The 13,235-nt window shown below is 52.9% G+C and overlaps 1 protein-coding gene across 8 annotated transcripts in view; it reads left to right on the top strand.

The window, feature by feature from the left end:
- Nucleotides 1-13,235, top strand: part of C16H19orf47 (chromosome 16 C19orf47 homolog) — a 36,443-nt gene that overhangs the window by 2,553 nt on the left and 20,655 nt on the right. For 7 of the 8 annotated variants that reach the window (XM_029926300.1, XM_029926304.1, XM_029926303.1 and 4 more), the window contains 5 exons: nt 1,812-1,863; nt 6,037-6,124; nt 6,250-6,364; nt 7,837-7,918; nt 11,886-12,023. In XM_029926300.1, coding sequence (XP_029782160.1) covers nt 1,812-1,863; nt 6,037-6,124; nt 6,250-6,364; nt 7,837-7,918; nt 11,886-12,023 — 475 coding nt within the window. Of the gene's footprint in view, nt 1-1,811; nt 1,916-6,036; nt 6,125-6,249; nt 6,365-7,836; nt 7,919-11,885; nt 12,024-13,235 lie in introns of those variants that run through there. The other variant, XM_029926305.1, reaches the window with a different exon arrangement.

The following is a 13,235-nucleotide window of genomic DNA, read 5'->3' as shown; positions in this document are numbered from 1 at the left end:
AGGTAACCGAAGCTGCAGCGGGTTAGGAAGAACCCTAGTCTCACATCTGGCAGCTTCCGGAGAGCATCACAGAGCGGGCGACACACAGGCAGAGTGTGGGAGAGCTTGTCAGGAGGACAGGATAAGAAAGCAGCCCGGGCTCAGGTGACCAGCCGTGGGAAAACTGGGATGGGGGTGGCTGGGTGGGCAGGCGAGGCCCTTGGGTGTTCGAGGAAAGGCGAAGGCGGGATCTGTGTGAGATGAGAACAGCCCCTCTTCTAGACTGCTAAGACCACACAGCCAGCAAGTGGTCAAGCCCGATTCGGACCCCGCAGTCTGGTTCCAGGGCCCTTAGTCTTCTGCTGTCTCCCCTGTACCATCAGAATGGGTGGGGGGCAGAGTGTGTAGGAGGCAGAGGAGGGGTGAGGGCGAAAGATCAGATCCAGAGGGTAGAAGAGGGCAGAGGCGCTGGAGGAGAGGGCAGGGCCGATGGAGAAGGGCAGGAGGGCTGAGTGGGAGTTCGGGCCCTGGCAGCGTGGGGCAGCGTGGGACGAGTGGTCCCGGAGACCCACCCGGAGACCCATAGCGCAGAACCTTCAGACAGGAAGTTTACCCTTCGGTTTCCTTTCGTCCCGCTCTCAGCGTTCAGGGGAAAGCCTCCTCCGTGGTGCTGATCTGTCTTTAAACAGCTGATCTTACCTAAGTGGACGCTGGTTTTCCATTTCTCCTCCAAGGCCCCTGGTGAGGCGGTGCCCCACCTGTCTGCCCTCAGCTCCTCCCGCCGCCCCCCTCCTGCGCTCCCCCTCCTGCGCTCCCCCTCCACTCCTCCTTGGCCCTCTGGCTCTCCCTTCACTGCAGAGGTGCAGAGGTTTCACCGGCTCCCTTCTGTCCCTCTCACCTGCCCGATGGGCTCCTGCTTCAGGGCACTGAACTTGCTGTCCCTTCTCCGGGAACACTCTCCCAATGTAAAATTGCACGACTTGTTCCTCCGCCTCCTTCGGGTCTCTGAATGTCACCCTAGAGCTGGCTCCTCTGTTCGCCCCAGTTAGGACCGCAGTAGCCCTGCCCTTCCTAGTCCACCCGGTTTTCACCAGGACACCAAAGGCTTTCTGACTCACTGTGCCCTGATCTGTTTTGCTTGTCTACTTCTCTGCCTTTCTTCCCCTCTCCCCTGTCTCCATCTAGATGTCACGCTCTGTGTCTTTGTTCCCCTCTATATCCTTACCTCCTAGAATAGTGCCGCACTCCCAGTAGGTCGTCTGTAAGCAGTTTGGGAATGGCTGACTAGTGGGTATTTTTTTTTAATGTTTTATATTTATTTTTGAGAGACAGAGACAGCACAAGCAGGGGAGGGTCAGAGAGAGAGAGAGATACAGAATCTGAAGCAGGCTCCCGGCTCTGAGCTAGCTGTCAGCACAGAGCCTGATGCGGGGCTCGAACCCATGAACCGTGAGATCATGACCTGAGCCGAAGGCGGATGCTTAACCGACTGAGCCTCCCAGGCGCCCCTGACTAGTGGGTGTTTATGGTTAAGGTCTCCCCCCACCCCCACCTGTCACTCTCTCATTCTAGCTGGAGACTTGTGAGGTGTGTGGGGATGGAGCTGCGGACATGTGCCGTCCCTGGGCCTCGTCCCAGGCCGCAGTGATCGCTGTGGTGGCAGCTCTGTCCCCGGCTGACTTCCTGCCAGCTGTCCCAGGCTATTCCTGGGCCGTGAGCCCCCAGCCCAGGAACGCGCCCTCTGGCAGGCAGACCGACCAGCCATGCGGGAGGGACGCACGCTCACAGCCCACAGCGACTCATGGGCCCTTTCCCCTCGCTCTCTTTTCCAGGCTCCCGGGAGCAGCACCAGGGCCAGGGAGACAATGGTCTCAGTGACTATGGGTGAGTCTGCGGCCTTTTCTCCGGGCTCCCTCTTCCCTCTGCCCTTTGTGAGGTATGACCTTGGTGAGGGGAGACGGGGTGGGGGAGGGCCTGCCGGTCACTGGCAGGAACAGCTGCACCCTGAGGAGTGCGTAGGCGGGGCTGGGGCCTGCCTCAGGCCTATCCAGTCTGCGCGTTGGCCCCTGCACAGCATGGTCTAGCCTTAAGGAACTTGGGTCATGAAGTCCAGCAGCGCCGGGTTTTCTTACCTGTAAATCAGAGAAACTACCAGTTCCATAGGTCCTGGGGTTCTGTAAGGAGTAGAAAGCTTATTGGCTGTCAGATCTTGGGCATGCTTCCTGACAAACGTTAGTCGTAATCATTCCCACGAGTTGTGTCTCCAGATTCTCTTTAAGCCCCGTGTTTTGGGAATCCCAGAGCACAGGGGTCACCTGGCAGCTTTGCACATTTTCAAGATTTCTACATCTAGGAACGTACATAAAACATCAGAAGAGCAATTAAGAAGCAAACATCGGAAAACATCCTGCATGATTCCGTTTACGTAAAGCACAGAAACAGGCCAGGCCAATCTATGCTCTTAGAAGGTGGTGGTTGCATTCAAGAAATGGAGAGATGTCACTACAGAGGGATGGGTGGGCGTGGCCGTGGCTTCTGGGGTGCTGGAAGTGTTTTCTTTATTTTAAAGTTTTTTTTAAAATGTTTTATTTATTTTTGAGAGAGAGAGAGACATTGTGAGCAGGGGAGGGGCAGAAAGAAAGGGGAGGGAGACACAGAATCCAAAGACAGGCTCCAGGCTCTGAGCAGTCAGCACAGAGCCCAACATGGGGCTCGAACCTACGAACCGTGAGATCATGACCTGAGCCGAAGTTGGACGCTTAACCGACTGAGCCACCCAGGTGCCCCTGGAAATGTTTTCTTTCTTGGTCTGGGTGCTGGTCTACAAAGCATGTGTTGTTTTGTGAAAATCATTGACTTATGTGGACTTTCATATGTGCGTATGGTCTAGTTCAGTACAGAAGTTTCAAAAACGAACCATCCAGGCCAAGAGATCCGATATTGCCAGGCTCCCCAGAGCCCACCCAGCACACCCCTTCCCTCCTCCTGATGGAATAAACCATTATCTTATCTTCATGATCCTCTCTCCTTGCCATTTATGGTCGTACCACCCACGAGAATATTCCTATTCTGTAGACCTTGGTTTTGAACTTGGGCAAAGGAAATCAGGCCTTGTGTTCCCTTGCGTGTGTCTTCTTTTGCACCGCACAACACCCGAGCGTCACCTCTGTTGCGTTGTGTGGCCGTGGTTCTCTTCTCTGCGCTGCCATGTGGCATTTGCTGCGTGAGCGGCCGCCACTTGTCCCATGGCCTCTGCCGGTGGCGACTGCCTCGTTCCTGGCTTGGGGCTGTTACACAGGCTGCCGCGAATGTTCTAGTGAGCATCTCCAGGTGTGTGCAGCACGCCGTGCCTCACTGAGTTCCTGACCCATGCTGTTGCCTGTCTTTAATATTTTGGAAATGGGGGTGCTTATGACCGTTGGATTGGCAGCATATTTTCCTCTTTGGCAGGACATGAAATGATGGTGAGGACCCCATGTGGGGACACTGACAGTTCCTTGACTTTGCTTCAGTTAGCTACCCCCAAACTATATGGCACCTTTTTCCTCCTTAGTAACAGTTTAAGATTTTTAAAAAATTAATTTCAGAAGAAGGGGTGCCTGGGTGGTTCAGTCAGTTAAGCATCTGACTTTGGCTCAGGTCAGGATCTCATGAAGTGGTGAGTTTGAGCGCCGCGTCGGGCTCTGTGCTGACAGCTGGGAGCCTGGAGCCTGCTTCAGATTCTGTCTCCCTCTCTCTCTGCCCCTCCCCTGCTAATGCTCTGTCTCTGTCTCTCAAAAATGAATAAACATTAAATGGTTTTTTAAAAATTAATTTTAGAAAGAGCATGAGCAGGGGAGAGGGACAGAAAGACTATTAAGTAAGCTCCACACTCAGCACAGAGCCTGACACAAAGCTCGATCCCACAACTCTGGAATCATGACCTGAGCCAAATTCATGAGACAGACGCTTAACTGACTGAGCCACTCAGGTCCCCCCTCCTTATAAAAGCTTAATTAAGATATAATTCATATTTTATATAGTTCACCTATTTAAAGTATACAGTTCAGTGGTTTGTTTTGTTTTGTTTTTTTGCTTTTTTTATTTTTGAGAGAGAGAAGAGAGGCAGCATGAGCAGGGGAGGGTCAGAGAGAGAGAGGCAGACACAGAATCTGAAGCAGGCTCTAGCCTCTGAGCTGTCAGCACAGGGCCCGACGCAGGGCTCGAACCCATGAACTGTGAGATCATGACCTGAGCCAAAGTCCTTCGCTTAACTGACTGAGCCACCCAGGTGCCCCTTTGGTGTTTTGTTTTTAAGTAAGCGTCACACCTAGCCTGGAGCCCAACACAGGGCTTGAACTCATGACCCTGAGATTAAGGCTTGAGCTGAGATCAAGAGTCAGGTGTTTAACCGACTGAGCCACCCAGGCTGCCCCTCAGTGGTTTTTATTCACAGACTTTTACAACCATTATCACAATCAATTTCAAAATCTTTCATCACTCCTCTCAGACCCCCATTCCATTAACTGATAGTTAGTGACTCTCTCTTCCCCACCAGCCTCTCGCAACTACTAATCTACTTCCTGTCTCTGTAGATCTCTGTAGATGTTTACCGGCTCTGGCCATTTCATATAAACGGAATCATTATGTGGTGCCTTTTGATATTTTGACAGAGTTGCCTGCTTTTGACTAATAGAACCCGGGGCCCCATGCCTGGGCAGGTGGATGGGGTCTGTGCAAGGCAGGAAAAGTCCCCCCTTCTCTGGGCTGGTGGAGGAAGTCCTGAGGGCATGAGCTCCTCCCCTGCCTCAATCCTGGGGAGATGGGCCTGTGGCCAGGTGGGCAGGGGCCTCCCTGGGAGAGGGGTGGTCCCTGGGCCTGGGCCCAAGCCCCGGACGGCCACCTAGACCAGAATCTCTTTCCCCACTTAGTTGTCTCAGAGCAAAATGGGCAGAGCAGTAGCAAACTTCTCATCTAACACAGCATGGATTTTGGGGTGTCGTGCTGTATACCATGAAAAAAAGAAAGTTTCACCAGTTAAAACCAGGGCACACCGTTGATTGTGAGGCAGATCCTAGTTTCAGAAGTGTTAATTTGAAAAGTTTTTGGAATTAGTGCTTTTATCTAACACACATCTGCCACACATAGTTTGAAGGTCATACCCAAGAGGCCAACAAAGAAGTTAGACAATAAACCTTCATGAGTGGGTGTCTCCCTGGTCTTGGCTTTGGTCTGGATGGTGGTGGGCAGAATAATAATAATAATAGGAGAAGCTACTATGAATTGCGGTTGTCCCCTGGGCCTTGTGTCATTCAAGGTCCTCTAGGTGGACTTTCTCATTGAGTCCGCATAGTGATCCGAGGATGTTGGTGCTGTCACTAGAACGCGAGCTTGGTGAGGGACGGGATGTGGGCCCATGCCTTGCGGCATTCCCAGTGGCTGGAACGGGACCTGGCCTGTGCCGAGTCCTCAGTAAATACTTACTGAGTGTATTACCGTAAATTTGCAGATGAGGAAACTGAGACACCCAGTGTTAACCTCCCGTTGTCCCTTGGCCTGGAAGTGGCAGAGCCAGCATTTTAACCCAAGCTCCAAAGCCTCTATTTGTTGCTTCTGTGGTGAGGAGAGGGCTTTGCTGATGCTCCCAGGCCGGCTCTGTGCCCCTCTTCCCTTTCACTGTGGATCCCGTCACCCTCCGGAACAGGGCCTGTGGGTGGGGACCAGGGTGGAGAACACTGTCCCAGCTCCCTGAATCGGGCACTGGCCCAGTGTGGGGACGGCCACCGTGGGTCACATCTGGGCACAGGGCAGAGCCGTAAGGAGGGAGGTGCACGGGGGGCCGGGAACTGAGCTTCCTGTTCGCTGTGTCGCCTGAGGCCAGCTGCCTAACTTCGCCCTGCCTCAGTGTCCTCATTGGCAACCTGTGGGCGTCCGAAGGCCGCTCAGCTCAGGGCTGTGACGGGCTTAGTTCCACTGTCCGTGTGGCAGCAAATATTTAATTTGTGGGAGCCGCTGCTGTTGTGGCTGCTCTGGTCCGGAGAGGACAGTGGGAATAATGAGCCCTGTGCACCCCCCCAGCCACTTCCGAGTGGATCCAGTTCTTTAAGGAAGCCGGCATTCCTCCCGGGCCTGCTGTCAATTACGCCGTGATGTTTGTGGATAATAGGTAAGGGGGCCCGAGGGGAGCTGACCCTGGGGGGAGGTGGGGAAGGGTGGAGGGGGGACGGGAGCTGGCTGCCGGCCCTTCCATCCTGGCTTGCTGGTGGCCTCAGCACTCACGCTCCCCTGCAGGATCCAGAAGAGCATGCTGCTGGACCTCAACAAGGAGATCATGAATGAGCTGGGCGTGACCGTGGTGGGCGACATCATCGCCATCCTCAAGCATGCCAAGGTGGTGCACCGCCAGGTGGGTGTCGTGGCCCGCCCCTGGGTCCCCCAGGGGTACGGTGCGGTGGCCCGAGTTCCGAGGCTGGCCGCACCGTTTGTTGTGTGATGCCGGGCATATCGCCTAAACTCTCTGAGCCTTTCTTTCTCCATTTGTAACATTAAAAATAAATGTTTATTTTTGAGAGAGCGAGCGAGCGTGCGCGCATGGGGAAGGGCAGTGAGAAAGGGGGACAGAGGACCCGAAGCCAGCTCTGAGCTCACAGTGGAGAGCCCAGTGTGGGGCTCCAACTCATGGACTGCGAGATCATGACCTGAGCCTCGGTCGGAAACCTAACCGACTGAGCCACCCAGGCGCCCCTCTCTCTCCATTTGTAGAATGCAGATAGGCAGACCTATCTTGCAAAGTAGTTGTATTAAATTAAATAAAGCTCTGGGACAGTGTAAATAGTAGGGCCTCAGTAAAGGCTCTCTGTTACCATTACTAGTGCTCATCTTCCTTGTGATAATAATCCTCATTTACAGGATTCTTGTCTGTCCCCGGGACAGGAGCTCCCCACGTAGAACCCAGTTGCTGACTTGGCTGTTCCAGTCTTGGCCTCTCCACTTACGGTGACCCTAGACTAGTGATCTTTACCTCCCTGAATCTTCTGAAACAGGCTTTTCACACACCACTGCTACATAGTGTAGCTGTCGCCACCTACCAGGTAGCATATGTGGCACCCAGGAATGAAGAGCTTGTTGAGTTCTTTGTTTTCTTCTTTAAAAAAAATTTTTTATGTTAATTTTAGTTTTGAGAGCAGGGGAGGGGCACAGAGGGAGACACAAGCTAAAGCAGGCTCCAGGCTTCGAGCTGTCAGCACAGAGCCTGATGTGAGGCTTGAACCTACAAATCGTGAGATCATGACCTGAGCCGAAGTCAGATGCTTAACCGATTGAGCCCCCAGGCGTCCCGTGAGCTTGTTGAGTTTTGATAGCTGACATTGACTGAGCGCTTACTGTAGCCCGCCAGGTGCTGTCTCCATCCTTTATACATTAAAAATATTTTTTAATTTATTTTTGAGAGACAAGAGAGAGACATAGTGAGCAGGGGAGGGTCAGAGAGCAAGGGAGACACAGAATCTGAAGACAGACTCCAAGCTCTGAGCTAGCTGTCAGACCAGAGCCTGATGTGGATCTTGAACCCACGAACCATGAGACCTGAGCTGAAATGAATTCGGTCGCTTAACCGACTGAGCCACCCAGGTGCCCCAATGTTTATTTTTTGAGAGAGAGAGACAGAGACAGAAAGACAGAGCGTAGGTGGGGGAGGGGCAGAGAGAGAGAGGGAGACACAGAATCCAAAGCAGGCTCCAGGCTCCAAGAAGTCAAGCACAGAGCCCGACATGGGGCTGGACCCATGAATCGTGAGATCATAACCTGAGCTGAAGTCCAATGCATAGCTGACTGAGCCACCCAGTTGTCCCATTATTTTATTTATTTATATTTTTACAGGACATGTGCAAAGCTGCCACCGAGTCAGTGCCCTGCAGCCCCAACCCCCTCCTGGGCGAGATTCGCCGAGGCACCTCTAGCGGTGAGCCCCCACCTACCCAGGGTTCCTTTCCCTCAATCATACGCTTCAGCTGGAAAGGGGACACACCAGGAATCTGCAGGGGTGAAGCAAAGCCATCTGAGGTTGTCTTAGGAAAATAATGGCCTGGGTGGTGAGTGGCCCTACGTCCAGTCGATTTTCACAGGTGGTAGTTCTGCTCCGTCAGGTCGCAGCGAACACTGAATTAGCCAATAGCGAGTCTCTGCTCCTGGAGGAAATACAGAAGTTAGGATCCTGGAAGCCTTTCGTCACAACATTTTTGTCAGCTGATAATACAGACCTGATTTTCTGTATATTTCTGTGAGAGCTGGAGGCAGGGAGTCCCCGTGTTTGACTTCAGTTGGGGTGCGTGTTGGGGTGACTCGAGTGTTTAATTTTTTTATTTTAACATTTATTTATTTTTGAGAGACAGAGAGAGACAGATCACGGTCAGGGGAGAGACAGAGAGAGAGGGACACACAGAATCAGAAGCAGACCCCAGGCTCTGAGCTGTCAGCACAGAGCCCGACGCGGGGCTTGAACTCACACACCGCAAGATCATGACCTGAGCCGAAGTTGGACGCTCAACCGACTGAGCCCCCCAGGCGCCCCTGGAGTGACTCGAGTGTTTTCCCCATTCAGCGCATGGCTGTGAATGGCCGCAAAAGCACCATGAGTTTTGGTTTTGGGGTTACAGATCAATGATCGTGAATAGGCGGATTTGCAAATATGGAATCTGTGAATGGTGAGCATGGTGTTTACACGTTTGTTTTTCCAGCAGTATGATACCTTTTTAAAGGAAAATAAACATTAGAAAGTTAATGTGCATATGAGCTCACCAAACCCCAAACTGGCTTAAAACACAAACTTTTGTTTCTCGTGATTTTGTGACGAGGCTGGTCACTTCTGCTTCGGGTCAGCTCAGCTCCTCTCAGAGGTCACCTGGCGGTATGGTCGAGGCTGGGCCCTCCAGGACGGCCTCACTGACACGTCTTGTGGGTTGGCTTGATGTCACCTGGGCCAACAGAGGTGACTGGGCCACATGGCTCTCATTTTACGGCAGGCTAGCTCCAGCTCGTCCACACAGTGCTGACTGCAGGGCGCCCCGGAACAGCATAAGAGGGCCGACCCCAGTGGGCAAGGCGCCTCTTAAGCTTCTGCCTGTATGACGCTTGCTCTTGTCCCATTGGCCAAAGCCAGTCACACGGCTGAGTGCGGAAGCAGTGTGGGCAGTGTCTACCCAGAGGCATGGACGGAGGGAGGTTGAGGAAATTGGTGTTCTTTTCTGCAATGGTCTTCCCGACTTACACAGGAAAGGGTGCCAGTTGTAAAGGGACAGCCGAATCACTTTTCCCAAGTGCGACCCTCACGTCATCCAAATCCAGAAACAGAAATGTGACCAGCAGTCCTGCCCCTTCTCCAGGGTACCCATGACCCTGATTTCTATTTTTTTTTAAGTTTATTTATTTATTTTGAGAGAGACAGAGACAGCATGAGTGAGGGAGGGGCAGAGAGAGAGGGAGAGAGAGAATCCCAAGCAGGCTACGCATGCCAGCGCAGAGCCTGACACAGGGCCCGAACCAACGAAACTGTGAGATCATAACCTGAGCCAAAACCAAGAGCTGGACACTTAACCTACTGAGCCACCAGGGCACTCCTTATTACCCTGATTTTTTTTTTTAATTTTTTAAAAAATATTTTTTATTTATTTTTGAGAGACAGTGTAAGCAGGGGAGGGTCAGAGAGGGAAGGAGATACAGAATCTGAAGCAGGCTCCAGGCTCTGAGCTAGCTGTCAGCTAGCTGTCAGCACAGAGCCTGACAAAGGGCTCGAACCCATGAACTGTGAGATCATGACCTGAGCGGAAGCCGGACGCTTAACCGACTGAGCCACCCAGGCGCCCCTTATTACCCTGATTTCTAACCGCATTGATGATCTAGTTTTGTTAGTCTTTTTGCTAGTCTTTCAAGTTGTGCATAAATGGTGTTAGAGAGTATGTTATTTTCATACCCTTTTGAAGGGTTTATTGGAAAACAAATTAAAAAAATTTTAAACTAACGAAAATCCTCGTGGAGAAAATAGGCAATTAGGAGCAGAGGAAACTGGCAAAGAAGGAAAGGGGTGGGGAAGAATGTACCAGAACAGCGTTCCTGGTACACTCACTTCTATACACTCTATAACACATACCTTTGGATCTGTGTGTCTGTGTCTGTGTGTGTGTGACATCTGACTACAGTTCAGGTTCCTTAGGGCAAAGATAGAGTTGTCTTTCTTCTACCCAAATGGTGCTTACCTGTCGTGATGAAGCGTCATACGCCTTATTCCTTTGGAGAAAGACCTCTCTCCCCACCCACCCTGGGGGCACTGCCTCTCAACAGCTTCCCCTTCATAGCAGAACACCCTGGGCACCCCGGCCAGACTCTGTGCCGGCAGGTGGCTTACAGCTGGCCAGAAAGCCGCCCCTCCCCGGCCTCAGAGCCGTGTGAAGAAACGTCCTGGGGGAGCTTGTGGAGGGGTAGAGACCGGGCATTACCGGGGGGGCGAGCAGGGCTGAGAACCGACCACTTCTTGCTGGGGGGGGGCAGGGAGGAGGTCTGATTGGGAAGGGCCAATCCCCCGACTTCTGGGTGCCAGTAAGGCTCCAGTTCTTGACCTGGGTGGTGGGTGTGTGGGAGTTCTCTTGTTGTGAAGTGGTCTCTGGGTTCGGTGTATTTTTCTATATGGTATGGCTATAATTTAAAAAGCCAACCAAGCAATATATAATTGTGATAACGTATTGAGAACCATCACGGTGGACTCGAGCAGGTTTTGAGAGAGAGCACATAGCAGAAAAAGAAAAGACTTTTGGGGGGCAGGTAGGGTAGAATACCAAAATCTGAAAGCCCTTGGTGGTGGGGCTGGGGATTACTGGGACTGTGGTACAAGCAGGGGCCGTAGGAGACCCCCTCCCTCCCCTGCAGGGCTGCCCCCAAGAGCTTTTGAAACCTGTGTCCTAAAACCAGCTGTACCGAAGACAAGACCCGTGTCCTTCCCATGCTGGGATCGGCCCTCTAGAACTTGCTGTAGCTCCCACCGCACACCCTGGAATCCCTCCTTCCGCTCCACAGAAGACAGGGGCTGCCAGAGCCTGCCCTTGCCCCCATCCTCCATCCCCAGAGGGAGGTTACGGCTCGTCTCCCCTCGGCCCAACTGCAGCTGGACCCACCACGGCCTAGGGACCTGGCTGAGTGACCCCCCTGGAGTCCCCCTTTCCTTGTCTGTAAAACTGGCTTGCAGTGGATCTGTCTGGTGGGGACTTCGGGATTCTCAGTGCTAGTGTTCATCTTTTCCAGTAGATGATCCGCGAGGATGTGTGGAGCGCCAGAAACTGCCGTGGCGCTGGGGGTGCAGAAGGAAACGGGCGCTGCCCTCACGGGCTCGGGTGCTCGTGGGAGAGTCCACCGGCAAGCACATACGTGTAATTTGACGTCAAGCAGCAATTAGGGCTACGAAGAAAACGCAAGCCTAGTGTAGGGTCAGGGTGGTAGAGGTGGGCGGAGAGGTCCAGGAAGCTTGCTCTAAGGAGGTGCTATCCGAGAGGAGACCCGAGTGACGAGCCAGAGCGGGCCCGTTGGTACTCAGGGAACTGCATGCCAGGCCAAGGGAACAGCCTGTGCTGTGAGGAGGTGCACACTTCTGGGGGAGAAGATCCCCAGACCAGCTGGGCTGAGGTAGAGCCAGGAGAGGGCTGGGTAACTGTTGGGTGAAGAGTGACAGGAACCCGTCTGGTCTAGACCCTCATGAGGGACCCCTAGGCAGCCAGGAGCGGGCTAGCTCCCGTTTAGACTGGCCCACGCCCAAGCATCCCCATCATGGCAATGCCGCTATGGGGGACCCCGGCTTTCCTTTCCCCACGCAGTCCCATGGCTTGCCTTCTGCGTCCTGGCCTCCATCCCAGGCACGACGGGGCTCTCCCCTCTCCTCCCCACAGCTGCCTCTCGAATGATCGCCAACAGCCTGAACCGCGACTCCCCACCCAGCACTCCCCCGAGGCGGCCGGACACCAGCACGTCCAAGATCTCGGTCACCGTGTCCAACAAGATGGCAGCAAAGAGTGCCAAGGCGGCTGGTGAGGGGGCTTAGGCGGATGGGGGGAGGAGCTGGGGATGAGTGTGGGTTGGCAGATGGTATTTGGGGATCACGTTCCAAACATCACAGGGTGCTTTGAAGGCCGCAAGGTGTCCAAAGCATTCAGATTTGGTCAAGCCTTGGACCCTCTGTGGGCCTTGCTTTCCAAGTCTGTAGAATGGGGACAGTGGGAAGCACTGAACATGGTGTACTTAACAGCACAGGGGCACTGACTCAGGTCTGTTCAGTCTTTTTAAATTTTTTATTTTATATCATTACAGAAAGAATGGTTAATATGGTGTTACCCTTTTTTAAAAAGTGCTTATTTAAGGGCACCTCAGGTGGCTCAGCTTAGTCAGTTAAGCATCCGATTTCGGCTCAGGTCATGATCTCGCAGTCTGTGAGTTCAAGCCCCGCGTCGGGCTCTGTGCTGACAGCTCAGAGCCTGGAACCTCCTTCGGATTCTGTGTCTCCCCCTCTCCCTTTGCCCCTCCCCACTCACTCTGTCTCTCCTCGGTCTCTCAAAATAAGTTAACATTAAAGAAATGTTTATTTATTTATCTTGAGAGAGAGAGAGAGAACAAGTGGCAGAGGGACAGAAAGAGAGGGAGAGAGAGAATCCCAAGCAAGCTCTGTGTTCTCAGCACGGAGCCCAATGCAGGCTCCCTCTCACAAATAGAGAGATCCTGCCCTGAGCCAAAACTGAGTCGGGTGCTTAACCCACTGAGGCACCCAGGCACCCCGACGTTACCCTCTCAGTGAAGTCTTAAGTGTACAGGACTGCGCTGTGGACTACAGGTGGCTCGGCCTTTTTAAATTTTCTCTGGAAAACAGTGTGGAGACTCCTCAAAAAACTATCGATAGAACTCCTCTATGACCCAGCAATAGCACTGCTAGGGATTTACCCAGGGGATAAAGAAGTGATGCATAGGAGCACATGTACCCCAGTGTTCATAGCGGCACTTACTACAATAGCCAAATCATGGAACGAGCCTAAATGTCCATCACCTGATGAGTGGATCAAGAAGATGTGGTGTATATATACACAATGGAGTACTACATGGCAATGAGGAAGAATGACATATGGCCATTTGTAGCAAAGTGGATGGACCTTGAGGGAGTCATGCTAAGCGAAATAAGTCAGGCAGAGAAGGACAGATACCATATGTTTGCACTCATAGGTCTAACAGGAGAGACCTGGCAGGGGACCATG

The sequence above is a fragment of the Suricata suricatta genome, chromosome 16, assembly GCF_006229205.1.
Source record: "Suricata suricatta isolate VVHF042 chromosome 16, meerkat_22Aug2017_6uvM2_HiC, whole genome shotgun sequence".
Lineage (NCBI taxonomy): Eukaryota > Metazoa > Chordata > Mammalia > Carnivora > Herpestidae > Suricata > Suricata suricatta.
Note: the sequence above shows the minus strand (reverse complement) of the source record. Positions and strands in the feature narration are given on the sequence as shown.